Source organism: Talpa europaea, assembly GCF_964194135.1.
Source record: "Talpa europaea genome assembly, chromosome: 7".
Lineage (NCBI taxonomy): Eukaryota > Metazoa > Chordata > Mammalia > Eulipotyphla > Talpidae > Talpa > Talpa europaea.
Window position 1 is genome coordinate 127,932,988 of NC_140074.1, and position 20,708 is coordinate 127,953,695.

The following is a 20,708-nucleotide window of genomic DNA, read 5'->3' on the forward strand; positions in this document are numbered from 1 at the left end:
AATTCTTCAGTGAGTGTGGAAACACAAATATCTCTTCAAGTGACTGCTTTCACTTCCTTTGGATAAATACCCACAAGTGGGATGGCTGGATCTGACAGTGGTTCTGTAACAGGGTGGTCCCCAGGAAAGGGGGAGGTTCCCTGCCCCACCTAAGGGAGGGTGGAGCTGAGCAGGAAGAGGAGAAGCTGCAGAAGAGACTGAGGAAGGAAGCAGGATGGAGCCTAGAGACACGTGAAGAAAAACTGCGCTTGTCTTTTGGTCGTGGACTGGGTGACACAGATGTGGGTGAGACCCGTGGGGAGGTGACCATGGCAGCTTTTATCTTGATGTTGATTTTGCTCTTTTCCTTCCGGGCTTGTCCGGTTGTTTGTGACCCTTTTCTGTGGGTCCCCACTGGAAGATGCTTTAGACTTGTAGCAGGCTTTGGGGCCTTTCTCTGGGCCAATCCCATTTGGATGGACTTTTACCCACGAGGGGACGGGTAACTTTGGGTGCTTCATTTAGAAACTAGACTCTTTGCCTTTCCTGTATTGTTTCCTAGTTGTATTAAAGTTCCTTCCCATTAAAGTCTCCTATGTTTTGTGTTGATGCGGCGGATGGCAGAACCCATTTAGAACAGGCAGGTTTGCGGGGTTTGGGCTGCCCCTCTCCCTGCCCTATAACAGTTCCATTTATAATGATTTGAAGAACTTTCATATTGTTTTCCGTAATGTCAGCTTGGATCTTAATTCAAGACTTGGAGTCCATTCTTTGAATGTCTGGCTTACCTGCTCTCTGTAGTTTAAAAAAAAAATGGGGAAAAGATTAAATGTCTCCCCAGAGCTGTGGTCATGAAGACTAAATGCAATGGTGTCCTGGCTAAATTAGCTTATTTCCATTCAACGAAGATTTTAAGTATTCATGATGCGCTTTGAAAATCCTCAAAAGACTGTGTTGTCATTAGTTAATAGTCCCGTCTTAATTTTCACTTCTTTCTTAAGGGAGATTTCCCCCAACCCTGAAGTCTTGGGTGTTGGGTCATTCTGAAATGGTTTACAGATGAAGAATAAGGCTACTCTGGTGTTCCAAGCTACATAAATTTAAGAAGAAAAGGCTCCTATGATTCCTGGTCATGGCAGAAGCCAGTAGAATGAGGCTGAAATCAACTAGCAAGTCAAAAAGTGTTTGTTCAGCATCCTCCTGTCCAAGGGCTCCTTCTTCTAGCAAGGGAGAAGTCTTTGGGGCCTCAAGATCAACAAATACCAGTTGAATCTAATTGAGTTTGAAAAAATAGCCCTCCTTTTGGAAACAGAAGAATTTGTATTTCTGAACAATTGATTCATTGGCCTCCAGATCCCCATGCCTGTTTACTTGGACTTCCTTTTATTTTGATTAAGTGCAAATCTGCCCATCCTTTGAGTTTATCTAGGTCTTCCCAAATTTACATCCCTCCAACCACCCCCATCCACCGGGGTTGGTCATTGAGTCGACTGACTGGTTTTGTTAGGGATGCAGCCCTCAATCATGGGCAGGGGATACACACTGGAAATGCCTTCTGTCATAACCTCAGCCCTAGCAATGTCTTCATCTATTACAAATTGGTTCTTTTTTTTTTTTTAATTGGTTCTTTTTTAATCTCCTTCTTGGGTTGGGTATCCCACTGACGTTTTGATTTGGTCCAGAATTCCCAGTCTGTGCCTCTTTCCTAACCTTGTAAATTTAGGGCTTTTAAGTAAACTAGGGATGACGTGGTTTTACTCAGTGGTTCCTGTTTGCAACCTGCTGTTGCAAGTATAACCTTGAATGCTTGTCTTTCACAACTCAACCCCGGATTTATTGCTTTTGTGTTTGTCCACTCATGATGAATCATCTCCAGTAGGTTAAGCATCAGTTAGGTTAATCATCTCCTTTTAGGTTAGTTTTTTTGTAAGATCAGAATCATGAGGTTTGTTTCCTAAGCATCTTGCTGCTCCAGGTGTGATCCATTTAAACATGTTAAACATCGTGTGGTCCAGATATAAAGGGACACATTTCCACCAAAATGGTTTTTGAATGTTTCCCCCTAAATTTATTGTAAAAAATATCAAAATGGTGAGCACTATTTTCCCCCAGCTAGATTCTACCATTAACTTTCGGTTTTACATTTCTTTTCTCCCCAAATTAATTTTTATCAAGAATTTTAGGTTCATGAGTTACTTGATGATATAAGTGTGAATCATGTCTTGGTAATAAAAGACCCATCCATTCCTCTGGACATTTCAGTGGGTTTCATAAGGTCACACTTGGTTTGGGAATTTCTTGTGAATCGGGGAAGTCTGTTGAGATGGCAGTGTGTGATTTTTCCAGAGTTGGGTGCTGATCCTGTCCAAGGTCCAGTCCAGAACGTGGGGCCCCAGTAACTCATCTCTTTCGTAATATAAGATCATCCATCTCTGTGATGATGGGAGATTATTATTATCACCACTAAGTCTCAGGTGGAGAAGCCGATGAACCCGTTCAATAGTCCAATAAGAAGGAAAACATCTGTTGGCATGGAAAAGTGATTATTTCCTAAGCTACTGAGTAAAACACAGCTGCATTGGCAGTTTTAACTCTGTTTTCTTGTCAATTTTGTGCCTTCCAGGCAACCTGACAGAAACACGAGCCTCTCAACCATCTGGAACTCAGAAACTCATTCAGGGTTGACTGTGGCTTCTTGGATGTCCAGGTGTTCTGCAGATGTGAGAATTTGCCCTGCCCGCACCAGCTGGAGTCCCAAACAGATGCAAGACGGGCGCTTCCACTCTTGACAGCCCTGAACACAGAGAGGTCACCGTCTAAGTGGCCAAGGGCGGTTGTTGACACGTGTGACTGCTGCTCACGGCTGGTCATCTTACACAGCTGCAGTGAGGGATGCCAAATTCAGGGTTGCAAGCTTCCTGACTCTCCTGAATTAGGATTCCAGATGGGGGCCTCATTTCTGTAGCCCCCACCATCCCCATAGCCACTGCCACCAGCATTGCTGCCACCACCACCTCCTCCTTGCAAACTCCACTGCCGTGTCCAGGGACATCCTGCACAGAAGTGAGCAGACTTGCCAGTGGTGGCCACCCCTACTGCAGACAAGTGGAATCACCCACTCAGCACCATGGACTGGCTTTTTCTAAAGGTTTTGTTGGTGGGCTTGAGTTCCTTGGGATGTCTTTATCCTCTGGTGGATTTTGGCTCCCATGGGGAAACAGGAGGCCAGAAACCAAATTTTGTGATCATTTTGGCAGATGACATGGGGTGGGGTGACCTGGGAGCAAACTGGGCAGAAACAAAGGACACTGCCAACCTGGATAAGATGGCCACGGAAGGAATGAGGTGAGTGTGGGGGTGCTGAGTCAGCACCTCCTGCCTTTCCCTGACTCTTCTGGGGGGAGGGGACAATGTAAAGCATGGGTCCAGGTTGATTGATTCAGTTAACTGATCAGTCAGTAAATCATCAATCAATCAATCAATTAGGGATGAAGCCAGTATAGCATCATGAAGCCACTTATCCATCTGGTCACCTTTATTGTGTTGGGAGCTGGGATCAGAGAGAAGAATGAGGTAGAAAAATTGTCATGAAGGTCCATAGGTCTGTAGAAGAGACAGGTGTAAAGGAAAGGAAGGATTGCAATCTAGGACATAAACCTGCATCAGGACATTTTTGAATCCATGGGAGAGGGTGCCAAACCCAGCCTGGGGCCCAAAGGTGAAGGGGATCCTTGAAGAGCAACTGAGAGTCAGCTGGCACATGGAGGCAGCAGGACCTCCAGGTCTGTGGGAGCAGAATGGTTGTGCATCGGCACGAGTTGAAATGTTTGCAGATGTTTTGGCTCAAATGCTTAACCCCCTCCCCAGCTTAGAGAGAACAGGTGTCCGAGCTTGTGGACTTTTGGGTTTTCTTCTCAGGCTGATGTTGATTCAACTGATCTGTCTGTCCTGGGCTACACTCCTCTGTTCAACAGAGTGGGCATTGCTCCAGCTGACTGGTTAGGATAACTCATGGGGCATGGCCAGACTTTCAGCCACTTGCATCCTGCAGCCAGGAGCTTCTCCCCAGAGATAAGGCTACTTGAAATCCCTGCATCTAGTCTCCATGCTCCTCACCTCAGCCCAGGTGAACTTTCTAGAAACAGTCCCCTACTTCCAATCAAAGACATTCTGTGTCCCAAAGGATAAAATCCAGAACTTGAAGAGCAGCTGCAAGACAAGCCCATCCTCTGAGGTTCTCTGCACAGCCCTGTCTTACAGATGTCTGCTGTGGTTACCTCCTTGGTTTGAGCCTCACCTGTGTGATGAATTCTTCCTGGTGCATTTTCTATTTACCCCTTACAGTTAGTTTCCACCCACTATTTGGGCCTCAGTTCCACTGAGGTCCTCAGGACAGCCTCCCAGGCCCCTGGGGTGCCCTTCTTGCCCTCACTGCTCTTCACAGAGATTGACTAATCACCTGACCTCCTGTATTGGGTTGAAGAGTATCCCCACAAATTCAAGTCCCCCCACAACTTCAGAAGGCGATCCTATTTGGAAATAGGGTCTAAGCAGATATAATTCGTTAGAGACCCCAATGTCATGTGTGGTTTAGGGTGGGTCCTAAATCCAAAGACTGGTGTCCTTATAAGAAGAGGCCTCAGGGAGACCCCCAGGAGAAGTGATGTGAAGATGGGGGTGGAGATGATGGAGTGATACACCTGCAAGCCAAGGACACCATGAGAAACTGGGGTACACAGAACAGATTCTCTCTGAGCCTCCAAAGGGACCAGCCCTGGCAAGGGCTTGATTTGCAACGTCTTGATCTCACATGTCTTGCCTCCTGGCGATTTGTCGAGAAAGCTACAGAAAATTCACCCACCTCCCTTCTGAGCTTTGGCATCCTTCTTAGTTTCCTAGCCTATAGCACTGTTCCTGGCACATAATAGGTGATTTATATTTGTCCATTCACCAAGATACCCCAAAGTGAGCCCCCCCAATTTTCCATGTAAGAATTTGTTTTCCTGGGGAGAGCATCGACCAGATCCTCAAAGGGAAATGCTTGCGAACTTCTGCTTTCAGTGTCAAGCGGGTGAGTGGGAAACATCTGACAGGTGATTTAAACCAACAGTTTCTAGGCCTGGACCTTCCTCCCCTAACTGTGCCCACTAGCACATTCTCACTCTGAGCAGAAAGTGCACCACAGGGGCCAGAGGCAGACACGGTTTGGTGGCTTTGCCTATTTTTCACTCCTCTATGAAAAGTTTCTCCAATTGCCTTGTGAGAGCAGCCAGGCCCGCGGCCCTCCAGCCTGAGCTCCAGGCTGTTTACACTGTGCTCTGTTGACAGGTAAGGGGCTTAGTTTGAGGGCAGGGGTTGATTCACTGCCAGCCTCCCCCTCTGCCTTCTCACCGCCAGTGGGACCCCAACTGCAACATTTATTGTTTGTTTTATTTATTTATGCATACAAGAACTGGGGTACAGGCCAGAGGTGCGAGGGGTGAGAGGATTCACCAGAGACAGAGTGGGGAGCAGAACAGGCAGACTGACTGAAATACACTGCTGAGACAGCAGGTGAGACAGGAGAGGTCTGCTGTGCCTTGTAGCTAGCTCCCTGGCTGGGGATCAAACTCAGGCAGCAGTAGCAATAGCATGACAGCCTGAAACTTAACCCCTGTGCCACCAGGGAGGCCCCCAACTGTGACTTTTAGACCAGAGCTCTCATTGCCAAACCTGGTCTAAGGGTGCCTTGAGAAAATATCTTTTATATCATCTCCCTTTTATCAGTGTATCATTTCCCAGGACCAACACAACAAATGACCACAAACTGGTGGGTAGCCTCCCCTAGTGCAGAAGGTTAGAAGTCCTATATGAAGGTGTTAGCAAGGTGGTTCCTTCTGGAGGCTCCAAGAGAGAATCTGGTCTCTCCTCATTTCTTATGGTTGCAGACAACTTGGGATAATACCAGAAGTAACACCCACGTGAATGATCAATGTGATGAGATCTTGGTCTGCAGGGGAAGGTCTAGAGGACACATCACGGAAGGAGGGGGATCCCTGGGACAAATCCCTGCTGGCCGTCTCCAGGGAGACCATGCGCACCTGGCTGACACCTGTACTGGATCCAGTACAACAACTGCAGTGTAGCTGAACACGCCGTGCGCTTGCCGGGTTTCAGGCTCCAGAATTGCCCAATTTAATTCTCACTACCAAGAGGTTTCTCTTCTTTCACAGATGGGGAGATCCAGGTCAAGGGCCTCACCCAGAGTTGGGGAGTGGCTGAGCCAACATTCAAGCCCAGATTCCTGCATTCTAGAGCCTTATCTTTAAGGGCTGGGAAGGAGGGGAGCTGGGAAGAGAGTCCTTCAGAACTGGGGCCACTGCAATCGCAACATTTTTCTCCCTCTGGGACCGAGAACGGATGTCTGTGCTGCCCAGCTGTAAGAGGCAACCTGAGAAAAGTTGTTAAGATGCCCTTTAGCGGGGAGTTGGAAGCGGCTGTTGGGCAGGAGGCTTGACTGGCCTGAGTTTGTGATGGGGGCGGGCACAGACACCTGCCATCTCAGCACCCCACGCTCCTAACCTTGTGCTTATTTCTTCCTCAAACCCATACTTTTGCTGCCTCAGGGCCTTTGCACAGGCTGGTCCCTTTTCCTGGCAAGCTCTGAGAGCCTAGTCCCTTGTCATTCTTTCTGTATGCACTCCCCATCCGCAAAGAGCTTTTCCTGACATTCTCTCCCACCCGTCTGCCCCTCCCTGCACGCCTGTTGCCTTTCTCCCGGAGCCCTTGAAGTGATCTTCGTTGCCTGTCTCTCCCACTGGAATGTCAACTCCGGACGAGCAAACTTACCTATCTCTTTCATAACTGCAGTGCCAGGGACATGGTAGGTGCTCAAAAAACATTAGTTCCATATTTGGATTCCTGGTTCCAACCTTCTGGGTATGCCTGGATGAGTTAACCACAGCGGGGGATCTGGAACCAGGTGCCGGGGTCTCTTACTTACTAGCTTTGGGACACTGGGCTCATCAGTCAGCCTCGCTGGACCTCAGTTTGCTCATCTCTAGAAAGGGTCAGAAATGGCACTTACGTCACAGGGTCATTTCAGGGAGGAAATTAGTTCAGTCATGCAGCATCAGCAGAGTCCCTGCCCCCCGGGTCTGGACTGTCATGTCTGTTTTCTCCACTTAGTTGCCAGCAGCATCTCACCCTGTCTGGGCCCAGCCCCTCCCCCTGCAAGCTGGACCGCAGAGCTCGCTGCTTCTCAGAGCCCCTCAGTCCTGTTGGTTGCTAGACCATGTGCCTGAGGCAGCTCTTAAGTGTCTGTAACGTGTCCCTCCTACTTCCCGTCAGCACTCGGCACTCATTCTATTTAACCTGGCTTTGGTAGATGCAATTTGCCACGTTTGCAGCTGGAAAGGGTCTAGATCGCAAGCCAGTGGTGATGTCATCATGTCACGGAAAGAAAGGAGTCCTGGGGAAGGAGAGCAGTCTTACAGTGTCCCTTCTCGGACCCCCTGTCTCCTTGCACATGGAGATGACACAGGCACCGTGGCCTGCAGCCTTGAACTTTCCGCAGCTCAAGTCACGGGGTCCACATCCATCTCACATGGAGGGAAACTCAGGCGCAGGGAGGGAGTGTTGTTACTATTACAGCAGCTTACCTACTTTGCAAATTCACCAGGTGAAACATAATGAAAAAGAATTTATTGAGGAACAAGTGGACGCTACTACAGAGCAGCAAACGTCTCATCGGCAGGCACTGTCTTCGGGCCTCCCAGTGTTCGTGACTCCTGTGTGTGCCCTGGGAGGCAGCAGCACCCCGGGCACTGGTCAGGAGGCTCAGCCGCTAGTGTGCTTTGCCCTTGACCTCAGGGGCAGTCATTTGTCAGCGTCCCATGCCAACCGGAGGTGGCAGTACCGAGGAGCATTCCAAAGTTTAAAAACGTGAAGGTAACCAGAAGAAAATCAAAGTGTTGGAATTTAAGAAAATGATGCCAAGAACTTAGTCATCAATGACAATTTATTTTTCCCAGCAATTACAAAAACTTGCATGACAGTTTGAGGAAGAGGAATGACTTGTGCACGCTTAAGAAAAAGAGAAAAGGACATAAGCATTTCACTGGCACTTCCTCCAGTATTTCCAACCGTCTGGCAACTGTCTGAATTGCTACGAGGACCCAGGAATAACCTTGATACTGAAATACGGGTCTGGTTCTTCTTGGGAGCAGATCTGGGGATCTGCTGGTTTCACCTGTGATGATGAGCAAAAGTTCTGGAATGTTCTCGGCCTGAGAAGTAACTGCACGCATCTCCTCTCTGGGTGACTGGATTCAGGCAATGGCTTAGGATGTCCAGCCTGGCATTGCAGCGCGTGAGCGATCATGACCCACAGATCCATGCTGGGGACAGAGGGAGAAGGACCAGAGAGAGAGAGACGAGGTCCTCGCCAGCCGAGCCCAGACACCGCCGGCTCACGGCCGTTGTCTGCCAGGCGGGCTCAGAGGTGGAGCCGACTGTCTACTGTTCAGTGACTTGCAATATGTTAATTTCGCTCCTTGGTTTCTCTTCCTCCTTGCTTTACCCCTTCTCTGCCCAGTTTAGTGTTGAGTCAGGTCAGTGCTGCTGCTGAGAGTTATAGATCGCGGTTCAGCTAGGAGTCAAAGGTCAACCCCCCCCCCCCAAAGGTTAGAGGTGCCCAAGAATGGGGCAAAGGAGGCTGTTTCTGAATAGTTTCTTGAGAGGAATGAATTGAGCTGTTAATTCCGTCAAATATCTGGTGTGATTTTTCTCATCAAAATTGGCTTTTTACAAAAACTCCCTCATCCTGATACCTTGCTCGACTTTCTCTGCCTTCCTGCCACCTTTGGGATTTTGCCGTCAGCTGAGGAAGAGTGAACCAGGCTGGCGCTCAGAGCCACAGGGATTAGAATGAGGTCTTGAGGGCTGATGGGCCCAGTGAGAGCCAGAGCAGAAAGAACTTTCTGCAGGAGACTTTCATCAGCCAGCAAGACCCTTCCCCTCCATATAATCCCCGCACCCCACCAAGCAGTGATTAGACTCAGGGCTGAGGATCCTTGTCAGGGGGATCCTCTTGTTTGTCCTGACCTTCACATTAGCTCTGACACGTTTGCTCCGGGAGGTCAATCCCCTCTTTTCCTTGCAAGCTCTCGTGTCGTGGGGTCAGCTGCCCTTGGGTCAATAGATTAACTAGACAGTGAAACCACGTCTTACCCACTGTCAACTGGGGGTACGGTGACGCCTAGGGCAGAGACCTTGCTAACAGATGGAACGTGCAGGGACTCGCTGAACGAGATGTCAGCCGATCTCGGGGAAAGGCACTCCAACATCTGCCAGTGCCAGTCCCTGGTGCCGCCTTCACAGCAACGAGTTCAAACTTGCCACCAACGGCTCGAATTTGTTCTCCTTCTGAGCCTCCTAAATTGTGGAGATACGATGCATCTCTGCAAAGAGCGGGTCATGAGACATTGGAGGGGGCACCCAGCCGGCTCTGCCCTTAAGAGACTCCCAGCCTGGTGGGGGGTGAAGATGAGAAAACCAGCCTGCAGGCGCAGAAGGCTAACGTGCTGCTGTGGGTGTGGGCTCCTCGCGTGTCCCTCCCCTGGACTATATCCCCTGGGTGGCTGAAGTGGCACCAGGACCTGGAATGAGTGAATTCTTTCAACATTGGTCACAGTCAAGAATAAGAAAGATGGTGCTGGACTTCTCGCCGTTGGGCAGATAATCAGGGAGAAGTCTCTGGAAGACAGTGCCGTGGGACTGCGGGCAACGGGAGCTGCTCCAGGGGTTACTCAGGAAAGCTTATCTACCCGAGTGCTGAAGCCTTAAAAGCGGAGGAGTTAGCCAGGCGCACTGGAGGAAAGAGATGCAGGCAGAGGGAGAGCAGGAGCAAGCACCGAGCACGGAAACGTGCCATGTGCTCGGGAAATACTCAGAAGGCCTGGGCACCGGGCGGGGTGCTGGGAACGCCTGGGATCCAACTCCTAAAAGGCTCTCTCTCTCCCGGAGCCGGTCTGCATTCTGGTGGTGGAGTGTGGCTGGGGCAGGGAGGCTGGACCGATGGACCAGGCAGCCGGGGTAGGGTGCAGTGGACACGCGCGAGCATTTGCACTCGATCCTGAAGGCCGAACGGAGCCTGAGAACTGAGCCTCCAGCCTGCCTTGGAGCTGGGTGGCTCCAGATTACTAAGAGGTCATCTTGCAGAAGGGAGTGCAGGGGCCATTACAGCGAGCTCCAGGGTGGCTGGCTCAGGGTACAGTGACGGGGTGGGGAGTGTCTGGTCTGCTGAGATGCTCCTGGGTAGCTCCTGTTGTCGTGTCCCTGTGTATGTCCTTCCTTGATCAAAATGTGCCCATATCCACGGCGGGAATGGGAAACAGGGAGGACTGGCTAAGGAATACACCCGAACCAGCTGCCAGAGTGTGAGCAGTAGAACGAATGCAAGACTGAGTGAAGTGGAGTGATCAAGTGCATCCACGCCACACAGCAAGTTCACGATTGTTGTCGCCTTTGCTTGGGATTTACAGAGGGTCTGTGTATGGGCGGCATCAATCAGCCACCAAACAACCTTCGCAGGCTGACTGTGTCTTCCCATTGAACAGACGGCACCGTGAGGACAGCTGCCCACGTGTGTCCAACACACCAAGGCCACGGCAAGGGATTTCAAACGCCCCCTCCCACCTCCCAGCCCTTAAATTATGAATGGAGCAAAGATCGTTTTTATTCCAGTCACTAGCAATTTAGAGAGTGGCCTCAGAAGGCCTCATCATCTATTTTATTTATTTGTTTGTTTATTTTTAATTTTTTTAAAGATTTATTTATTTATGCATACAAGAACTGGGGTACAGGGCAGAGGTGTGGGGGGTGAGAGGATTCACCAGAGACAGAGTGGGGAGCAGAACAGGCAGATCCACTGAAATACACTGCTGAGGGGAGCAGCGGGCAAGTCAGGAGAGGTCTGCTGTGCCATGTGGGTAGCTCCCTGCCCTGGGATTGAACTTGTGCTGCAGTGGCTGCGGACAGCTTCATGGTGCTGAGACTTAACCCCTTGCACCACCAGGGAGGCCCCTCATCATCCATTTTCAATTCCTTGTAACTGAACCCTGGGCACACTCCTGCAAGGATGTGTCTCTCCAAGAACTTCATGGCCGCCTCTTTGTGGGAGCTGCCTCTGATCCTAACACGCATAATTTATGCCGTGGCGAGTTGCTTTGGTTTCTGTCTGGCTGTGTCTTAATTTGCGTTGGTTTTGCTGTTAACAGGATGCTGTCACGTCTGGGTGTGCGTCTCCAGCTTTGCTTACAATGTATTTTCAGACTTTAATGAGGACCCCTGTTGGTGAACCGGCCTGAACCTGCCCAGATAGATTTGGAGAAAAACAAAAGCCGCTTTCCAAATAGCAAGGCCATTTCATGGCTTATTAATTAGTCTCTGCCAAATGGAGACAGAGGCCGGGAGAAGGGAACAGGGAGGAGCAGGTCAGTGCCTCTGGCTGCTCGGGTGATGTTAGTTTTATTTTTTGAGGGGGATGGGGCGGTGGGGTTGGCGACCGTCAGGGTCCTGCAAAGACTTGGAAAGAAAGAAGGAAGATTTTTCACTTTTGAGAGTTCAGCAGGAACTTTAACACGCAGTGGGAAAGGGATGGAGGCCTGAAAGCATCAGCTTAAGCGATTATGTAAAAAATGGACTAACATGTTTTTTCCAAGCAAACAACCTGGGCTTCTGTCTTCTGACTTTGTTTGTTCATTCACCAGTTAGTTCTGGGACAACTCCATCCTCCAGGCACACTCTGCTTGGGCTGGGGCTGCAAATCGAAACCCCAATCGTCATTGTAGTTATAGGAGTTTGTGGTCCTGGTGGGAGGCAGAGGTCCACCTTGCTGCAGAATGTGCTGGAGCTCTTCCCCAGGCAATGGGTTAACACGGTCAAGGGGAGAACATGGGCGGGACAGTCACTACCAGCCCCAGCGGGGCGAGCACCGGGCACTGCGGCTTGGGCCCGGCCCGGGTACCCCGTCAGCTGACTGCTGACAGGTAGAACTAGCACAGTGGGCTGGGTGGCTGCAACAGGCATCTCTCACCCTTCTGGAGGCTGCAAGTCCAGGATCTAATGCCAGCTGGTCCAGGTTCTGCTGAGGACCCTTTTCTGGCTGGCAGGCGGCCGTCTTCCTGCTGTGACCTCACATGGTGCATAAGGAGTAAGCGCTGGTCTCACTTCCTCTGCCCATAAGGACACTTATCCCAGCAAGGGGGGGGCTCCACTTTCACAATCTCATCGAAACCTGATTACATCCTAAAGACCTCCCTCCCCTCCCGGTACTCTCACACTGGGAGTGAAGGCCTCAACCTATGGATTTAGGGAGGACACGGACATTCAGTCCAGGGAAGAAGAAATGCTGGTGTCAACCTTCCAGTGTCCCAGCCCCACGTCTCCAGCACTTAGCAAACTGAAGGACTTTATGATCCGTTGCATTCCGGAGGTAACGACACACTCACGGAGGCAACAACAACACACTCGTGGAGGCAGACTGTGGATGCTGATTCCCATGTGACTCGTGTGCAGGCCATGCTGACGCTGGTTTCTGGCCTGTTCTTGGAAGTCAGTCCGTGTCTCTCTCAGCCTCATGGGGTTGGTGTGGCTGTGAGTCACCCTCTTGGGGTTGGCCCTGCTGAGTGTGAGTCTTGGGACCTCCCCAGCCCCAGACCAGTGACCTTTGCGGACTGAGCTGCTCCAGCCAGCCTTCCCGGGCTGGAAAGGGAAGGGGAAAGAACAGGGGATTTCACTCCAGCGGGCCTGGGTACTATTTCCAGTTCTGCCATCTTCTTAGTGTCGGATTACGAAAGCTGCGTCTGCACTCACCCGCCCTGTAGTCTTGGGAAAGCTGCTTTCCTTCTCTCTGCCTCACCTCCCTTATTTGTAAAATGGGGATTCTGACAGAAGAAATAACACATGTCACAGGACTAGGTTGGGGGCCACCTGATAACAAGTAGCTATTGTTATTATGATGAAGCACACACTTCCCACCCCCTGTGTGTATTCAGGTCACCCCCTGCTTCCTGTTCTTGGAGCCCACTTGCTGTTTTTTCCTGCACCATATGAAGGGTGCAGACATCCTGACCTCACAGCGTGTATCTCATTTTTTTTTAATTTATGCATACAAGAACTGGGGTACAGGCCAGAAGTGTTGGGGGAAGGGGGTGAGAGGATTCACCAGAGACAGAGTAGGGAGCAGAACAGGCGGATCTGCTGAAATACACTGCTGAGGGGAGCAGCGGGCGAGACAGGAGAGGTCTGCTGTGTCATGTGGGTTGCTCCCTGGCTGGGGATCAAACTCATGCTGCAGAGGCTGCAGACAGCTTCATAGTGCTGAGACTTAACCCCTTGTGCCACCAGGGAGGCCCTACAACATGTATCTCTTAAGAATAAAACATTGTGAATGTAATAAAATACATTCTTAATAAAAACACATCCTTCATAAAGCTACGCGGTACATACAGCTGGACTCTAGGGTCCCCTGGACGCCTCACCAAGGTGCTTTCCTCATTGCAGTCCTACAGCATCCCTGCCCCTATGTCCACTATCGACACTACTTTGCAGTTTTACTACTTGAATGTGCATCTCTGTGTCTCAGTGAAGTTGTGTGTTCCTTGAGGGTAGGACAGTGGCTACACTTTTATCTTTCTCCATAATGTCTGAAAAAGAGCTGGGCATTTGGACACGTGTGATTCTAGTTTCTGGCAGTAGTTTTGTTCTATAAAGTCACCCCCGTGAACACTGAATTAGCAAACACTGAGCCACTGCTCAAGGGGAGGTGGTCACAGCACTTCCCTAAGCTGCTCAGTACAGAGCTTTGCCTTATGCATGTTTCTATTTAACGACACCGTATTCAGACCATGTTATTGATTAATTAATAAATTCACCATCAACAGCCCTATAACTCATTCCTCATGAGACGTATCTCACAAGTTATCTTCATAAGATGCATCTCAGCATCCTTGCACTTCAGGACACTGACCAGTCCCCTGAGCACTGTGCTTGGGGGTCATTTCATGCAGTGAGATCCCCAGCAGGAAGCACAGGAATCATGGGAGCAAGTAGCCCATGAATTGGGGGACGCTGGCTCATACTGTAAAGCAAGAGGATCACCTGTTTGGGCTCAGGTGCACAGGTGTGTCCACCAATCACTACTCAGAAACTGTGGGTTCTGACTTTGCGGTTCCAAATACAGTTTAGTGAGTAGGTGAATTATAAAGATGGATTCTTTGATCAACTAAATACGTTGGATTAAATCAACTTGAATTAGCTTCCTGACTTAGGTTTGTGGCGTTGCTTCTCTGAGCTTCGTTTTCCTTACCTGTCCCCAGCCTAGGTCATCTTTGAGCTTTTTCCCTGTGCTGGAATCCAGGGAACTGAAACGGAATTGAATTTGCTTTTGGTCTGGTTTCCAGCGGTGGCAAGAATCCCTACCACTTTCCTCTCTCTTCACAGATTTGTGGATTTCCACGCAGCTGCCTCCACTTGCTCGCCCTCTCGTGCCTCCCTGCTCACCGGCCGGCTTGGCCTTCGGAACGGAGTCACCCACAACTTTGCGGTCACCTCCGTGGGGGGCCTGCCACGCAATGAGACCACCTTGGCCGAGGTGCTGCAGCAGGCTGGCTACATCACCGGGATGATAGGTATCACGCAGCCCCTCAGCTTGTCCCCCCAGCCCCCAGTCTGGACCGCCACCTCCGCAACTGGACCCCATCCCCCCCAGCCTGGACTCTCACCTTCCCACCAGCCTAAACCCAACCCCCAACCTGGACCCCTGTCCCCCCAGCTGGACCCCGTCCATTTCCACCACTCGCTGTGCGTCTCACCCGGATCCCATCTCCCCACCCGGACCCCATCCTCACCTGGCCCCTGAACCCCCACCTGGACCCCCATCTTCCACTGCATTTACTATAGTGGCTACTTCATGTTTCTGTGGCCCCAGTGAGCTGCCTCCTTCCTCTGCTCACACCTGCTCTTTCGGCCTGTTTCTTGCTGTGCGGTCAGGACGCTTCAGCTCTGTCTGTGAAAGGCCCAACAGTGCACTAAGCCACGCGCGGGGCTATTTCCTCTCATCTAACAAAGCGAGAGGTGAGTGCTGCCCGCCCCGTGCTCGCGGCCAGCTCCTGTGTCCTTCACCTCACGCCCCCCGGCGTGTTGCCTCGTGCTTATGGCCTCATGGCTGCAAGATGGCCGCTGAGTGCCACTCACTAAGATCTGGCTCAGAAGGGGCATGGTGCCCGCCTCACCTGTTCACAGTGACCAGGAAAGCCAAGCTTTCCCCAGGCCCTCCCCTTCCCACCGCAGAAGGCGCGTCAGTCCAGTCGGTGGAGCCGGGCCCACAGCCATGGCTCACCGCAAGGAGGCCTGAAAGTGAGGACAGAGTATAACTGACTCGGACTTGGGTGCCCTCCCCTGAACAAAACTCAGCTCTGTTTGCAGGGTGAGTGGACTTGGGGGGAGCGGGCTTCCCGCAGCATCTGCTAATTTGTCCCACAACTTCCATTCCTTTCCCATTTTGAGGGGCACCTTTATTTCATGTTTTCATGCGCCAGGCACGGGGCTGAGTGTTGATGCACACCAGGGCACCATAACGCGTGGCCATGTCTTCTGAAGGGTTTATTCGCCCACGGTCTAGGTGAGAAAGGAGAATTTCAGACAGGAGAAGAGACGCAAGGTTGCCCGGCCTGGCGCGGGGGAGGAGGCCGGGTCTGGGCAGGTCTCTGCAGCTCAGCCTTGCTTGGTCCTTCTCCTCCCCGCCAGTCTCCCCCCAGAGACCCAGACAACCCCATGGGCCCCCGCAGCCTGAGCTTGTTGTCCTGAGTCAACAAGAGCCAGGTCCCGTGGGACACCTGCCTCCACCTGCAGAGGCAAGGGAGGGCCCCTCGGTGCTGTGATTGGTGCCTGGAGCTGCCTGTTAACTTGCGGGCCGCCTCCTGCTCTGCTGCGCCTCACCTACTTACAGAAGGTCAAATCTGAGGATGACACTGATGGCCCCCAGGGCCAGTCAGTCATGGGGAGAAGGGCCAGTGAGGGCCCCACCCCGCTCTCCTGTGCATTCCTGCCCCTCCCCTGGGCTGTAACTGCGCCCACCCCAGACTAGGGCCTGAGCGTCCTCACGGGCCCATCCAGGGGGTGTTCGGGCCCTGACCGGAGGAGCTTCGGCTGCCCTAGGGCAGGATCCGCTCTCAGTTGCGCCCTCGCCTTTGTGCCGCTAACAAAACAAGGATCCCAGAGGAGCAGGTCGGCTGCCTTGCTCAGGGCGCCTCTGCAGGACCACGAGAGGATAGTTCAGCTGGGCACGACGGATCTCCGATAAACACTGACAGGAAAAAGAAAACTCACCGGAGGAACATCAAGTCCATTGCCAGCGCTCCCTGTGCCTCTCATTTGGTTTCTGTTGATGTGTTTTTACCTCATTTTACACACTCTGATTGGTTCTATCCCTCCCACCATGATGTAATATTTCCCTGTACAAATGCATTATATTCACAATGTTAGCAATAATGATGCATTTTAATATGCTTTTGGTCCCCACCTAATGCTTATTCTGAGCATTCCACATGCTTAATCCATTTCCCTCCATTCTTTATTACATCCCCACCCCCACCCCCAGTGCCAACCGAGCATTCACAAAGGGGAGTAGTAGACACTTTATCCCTTTACCTAGCGTCATCAATTGTCACCTTTGCTACATGCATTTGCCTTACTGGGGTGGGTGGGGAAGCCCAGTGAAGTAATGCACCCAGCCATGTCCCCGCAGCTGCCAGGGGGCTCTCCTTGGTGTCCTCACAGCTCCCCTGTTCCATCTTGCACCACATTCTTTTCTTTGCCCTCTTGCCTTGGGGGTGACTTCCTGGGGCCTTCATGCCTCCGAGCAGAATTAGCAGGTCCAGAGTTCCAGCACTGTCAGGCTCCTGGCAGCTTCGCCCCTTTATTTCCCTAATGAGGGCATTCAGAGTGAGGAGAGGCAGTGTTAGTGTCTGCCTTCTGGAGGGGTCTCCCCCCATCTCGAGGGCTCCTCCAGCCTCTGGGGCTGCTGGTGTTGGCCAGTGAGGTAGATGGTGAGACCAGTGGCTCCAGGTGCCTCTGAACCTGAAAGCCACCCCACAGGGAGGATGTCCTGGGCACAGACCCCCTCTTTGGGGAGCAGAAGCTCAGCCTGCTGGCTCCCAGGGCTCCCAGTAATGGCTGATTTCCCCCCTTTCACTGTGTGCTTTCCTGCTTGTGTCAGACTCACTCTCACTTGCTTTCTGACTCCCTGGGGACTCCCTCTCAGTCCCAGGCAGCAAAACTTGGCTTTTACACCACGTTTGTCGCTTCTTTGCTCGTCCACAGTCACGGGCAAAGCTGATGCAGAACAGAGTGTGGGATCAGCTCCCCAGGGAACTGGAGACCCCCACAGGGGGCGCTGGATTAGCAGGGGTGCCTCAGAAAGCCTCTCTCTTCTTTCCCTACAGGTAAATGGCATCTCGGGCACCATGGCGCTCATCACCCCAACTTTCGTGGTAAGAATTCTTTGGAGGATTTGTTACCAGGGAAACAACATAAAGATCTCAGTATAAAAAGATCCTGGGTATAAGCCATTCTGCCCTGGGAGACATGGCCCCTGAGTTGGTTTATCTCTGTTCACGTGGTGCCTTTGGGGTACACAAGGCTCCCCTGGAACCTTTCCTGCCCCCATCCCCACCCTATAGTGCCTGTCTGTCTTTCTGGCTGCTCCAGTGTGATCCTACCAGGCTTCTCGTTGACCCACCTCTTCATGTCTCAGGGGACATTTGGCCCCTGAGGTCAGATGTCCTGATGGTTCACAGAAGCGGGGGACTGGGGCATGAACCCGAGCAGGAGATGCCCCCTTGGCTTCTCCCTGCAGCCTGTCCAACCTGGGGGACAGGCCGTGAGTCAAGTCTCTGAAAATCGATTTGCTAATGGCTGAGTTCTCTGAATGTCCAGGGCACCCAAGTATCAATGTTTTTCCACAGCTGCAGTGGGGGCCCTTGCTCTGGCCTCACCCACCCTTTCTCTGTGATGCAGGAACCCATGGACTCCTCTTGAAAGCAGCTTTCTTGATCTTAGCAGCCTGGAGGCATGTCCCATTCCTGCCCTGTGTGTGCTTCCTCCTGCTTCCTCCCTGCTCCCGCCACTTTGTCTGCAGATGGGAGTCCTCTTCCTTCCAGGACACTCTCTGTTTTGCAGCCTCTCCCCTCCCCTGCTCCAGCAGCTCCCTCTGTCTCTCTGGAAAAGGGCTGCAGACTGTACTAGCCCTGCAGATCTGTGCCTAAGAGTTCTGTGTTTGGAGAGTGGTTCTCAATGGCTGGACTTGGAGCCAGCCCCCAGCCCCTGGCTCCGCGGGGTCAGCACCCTCTTGGCTGACCTCTCCAACTCCAGCCTCCCCATTGGTGCATCTTCTACCCCTCTCCTTCCTTGTGCCCAATTTCCCATTGGGCTTCCACAGCCTCTTCCACATAAGCTTTTGCAAACATGATGGATGACTGAACCTCCAGAGGGGAGATGGAAGGTGGCCAGCAAAGGGGCAAAAGGGCCTAATGGACTGTGGTGGGAGATTACTTACCTGGTGCTTTGGTGGTGGGTGCAGCATGGTAACATGCATTTGTGGAGGTATAAACCTATACCCCTAAAATACACATAATGTTGTGAATCAATGCTACCTCAGTAAACATAATTAAAAAAAATTTTAAATGGTGGATAAAATAAGTGAAGACCTGGCTTTTTCATGAACTAAAAAACTGCTCCCGATCCTACTTTTCCTCCTTGGTCTTTAGCTTCTCACTTGACAAATGAGGGAGTTAGGCCAGAAGGCGATGTCAACTCCTTGAGTTCATATTCCTAGAGTCCCGTGTAGGGGGATCCTGAGGCTGGGTCCTGCCCAGGAGGAAGTGGCGCCATTTTGGATTTGGGACATGTTAGGGAAGTAAGTGGGAAGAGAGAACGTCTCCCATATTTGCTGTTCCTGGGCTGGACAATTCTTAAAATTGGACAGCTTGGACATGCTGAAGTTTCTCGATTCTGGTGTCCAAGTTCATGCCAGTTCCCTCCTGCCCTGCTCCATGCTCTGTCCTGGTCCCCCATCAGTCTCCTGGTTACTTCAAACCTCTTAATTGCTCTGTCTTATTGACCCCATCAGACAGGAAGTCTCTTGAGGACAGAATTTATTCTTTTTGTCTTAAAATGTCACGCATGCAATAGATTTGCACCAGCTACTGAATGTGTCTATAGTTGCACTAGGGGTGTTAGCTGTTCAAGATTCTCTCCGCTTCTCCCTCTCTGGGTTAACTGATCACAAGATGTCAGAACCCAGCACAGCATTTTTTTTTTCCGGACTACAAAGGGATATGACTCAAATCCTCTTTTAATTACCTACTCCATAGCACTGCAGTATTAAATCACGGAAAATTTAATTTTCATCCTGAACATTAGAATGCAGGCTCACACAGCAGCAGCCAAGGGGGGTGCTAACCAGTTGCTCCTGTTCCAGGTTTTGATTACTACTTTGGAATTCCATACAGCCATGATATGGGCTGCACCGATACTCCAGGCTACAACCATCCTCCCTGCCCAGCGTGTCCACGGGGCACTGGACCATCAAGGTAATCCTCTCCCAGACATTTGCTATGAGCTTCAGGGCAAGGCAAAGTACATGATCCATCAGGAGTAGTTAGTTGAGAGAGAGAGCAGGAGGGGACAGTTGAGACAGCAGAAAACATAGTCTGTCCACTCAGTGCCATTGGAAAAGCATGATCTGCGCAGAGTGCAAGACAGTTTTTAGCACAGGCGCCATCAACAAAATTCTTCTATTGGAATTTTCTGGATTCCAGTCTGCTCAGCTGGGGAGAACCTGCTGCTGCCAAAGTCTTACACAGGCGGGGCTTCCCTGATGCTCTGCTACTGGCTTTGCTCCTGGACCACTCACCTGGTCCAGAAACTGAACATAAGGCGGGATGGAGCGAGAAAAAGTGCAGGGAATTGCTGACAAGGCAGATAAGGCACATTCTGACGCCACAATGCCACGCAGGCTCTAAACAGGAAGTTTCAAAAATGTGTTCAAAGGAATGGGAAAATGCTCACAATATGACAGGAAGTGAGAAAACGGACAGTAAACAAATCAGTAGCTGTGTGTTCTCAACCATCTCTCTGTCTAGGCCTTTCTAGCTCTATGGCGAGGCTCAAGGCCAGGCCAAAGTAGAACAATGGCTCATTCTCTCTGGCCAGGGGACTGTGGAGTTTTCATGTACTTTTGGGGGATTTTTCAAATACTCTGTAATGAGCAGGCAATGCATTTATTATCAGGAAAAGATAACCAACCTCATTCAGGTAACAAAGCAACATGCGTTGTGCTGTGCTTGTTCAGACTGCACCGTGGTTCTTTACGAGGTTACCTGTGTCTGAGCCTTTGGGGAAGACAGGTCTCGACTGGCTTGTGAATAACACGATAGCGAAGGCAACCGTGGCCTTTTATTGGGAAAGTGTCCCATCCTAGACCCTCTGCATGCTTCGCTGTCGTTGACACGGCCACACAGCTGGCTTTTAGGGAAGGAAGCCTGCCTTGTTGCCCAGGCCACACGGAGCTTAGGGGTGGAGAGTCTGGCTGTGTGTCTCAGGGTCAGAGCCCGTGTCCTTTGCATCCTTGCTGCCGAAAGTGTGCTCGACAGCCCCGCAGCGTGAGGCGCCCGGGCATGTGTGAA

The 20,708-nt window shown here is 51.3% G+C and overlaps 1 protein-coding gene across 1 annotated transcript in view; it reads left to right on the plus strand.

Annotated features, from left to right (window-relative positions):
- Positions 1 to 3,106: 3,106 nt before the first annotated feature.
- The window catches only part of ARSG (arylsulfatase G), a gene marked incomplete at both ends in the record, with an annotated part of 49,411 nt that continues 31,809 nt past the window's right edge, over positions 3,107 to 20,708 (plus strand). Inside the window, 4 exons of the mRNA XM_084238045.1 lie at positions 3,107 to 3,324; positions 14,464 to 14,651; positions 17,466 to 17,513; positions 19,502 to 19,613. Of these exons, the coding sequence (XP_084094171.1) occupies positions 3,107 to 3,324; positions 14,464 to 14,651; positions 17,466 to 17,513; positions 19,502 to 19,613 (566 nt within the window). The remainder of the gene's footprint in view (positions 3,325 to 14,463; positions 14,652 to 17,465; positions 17,514 to 19,501; positions 19,614 to 20,708) is intronic.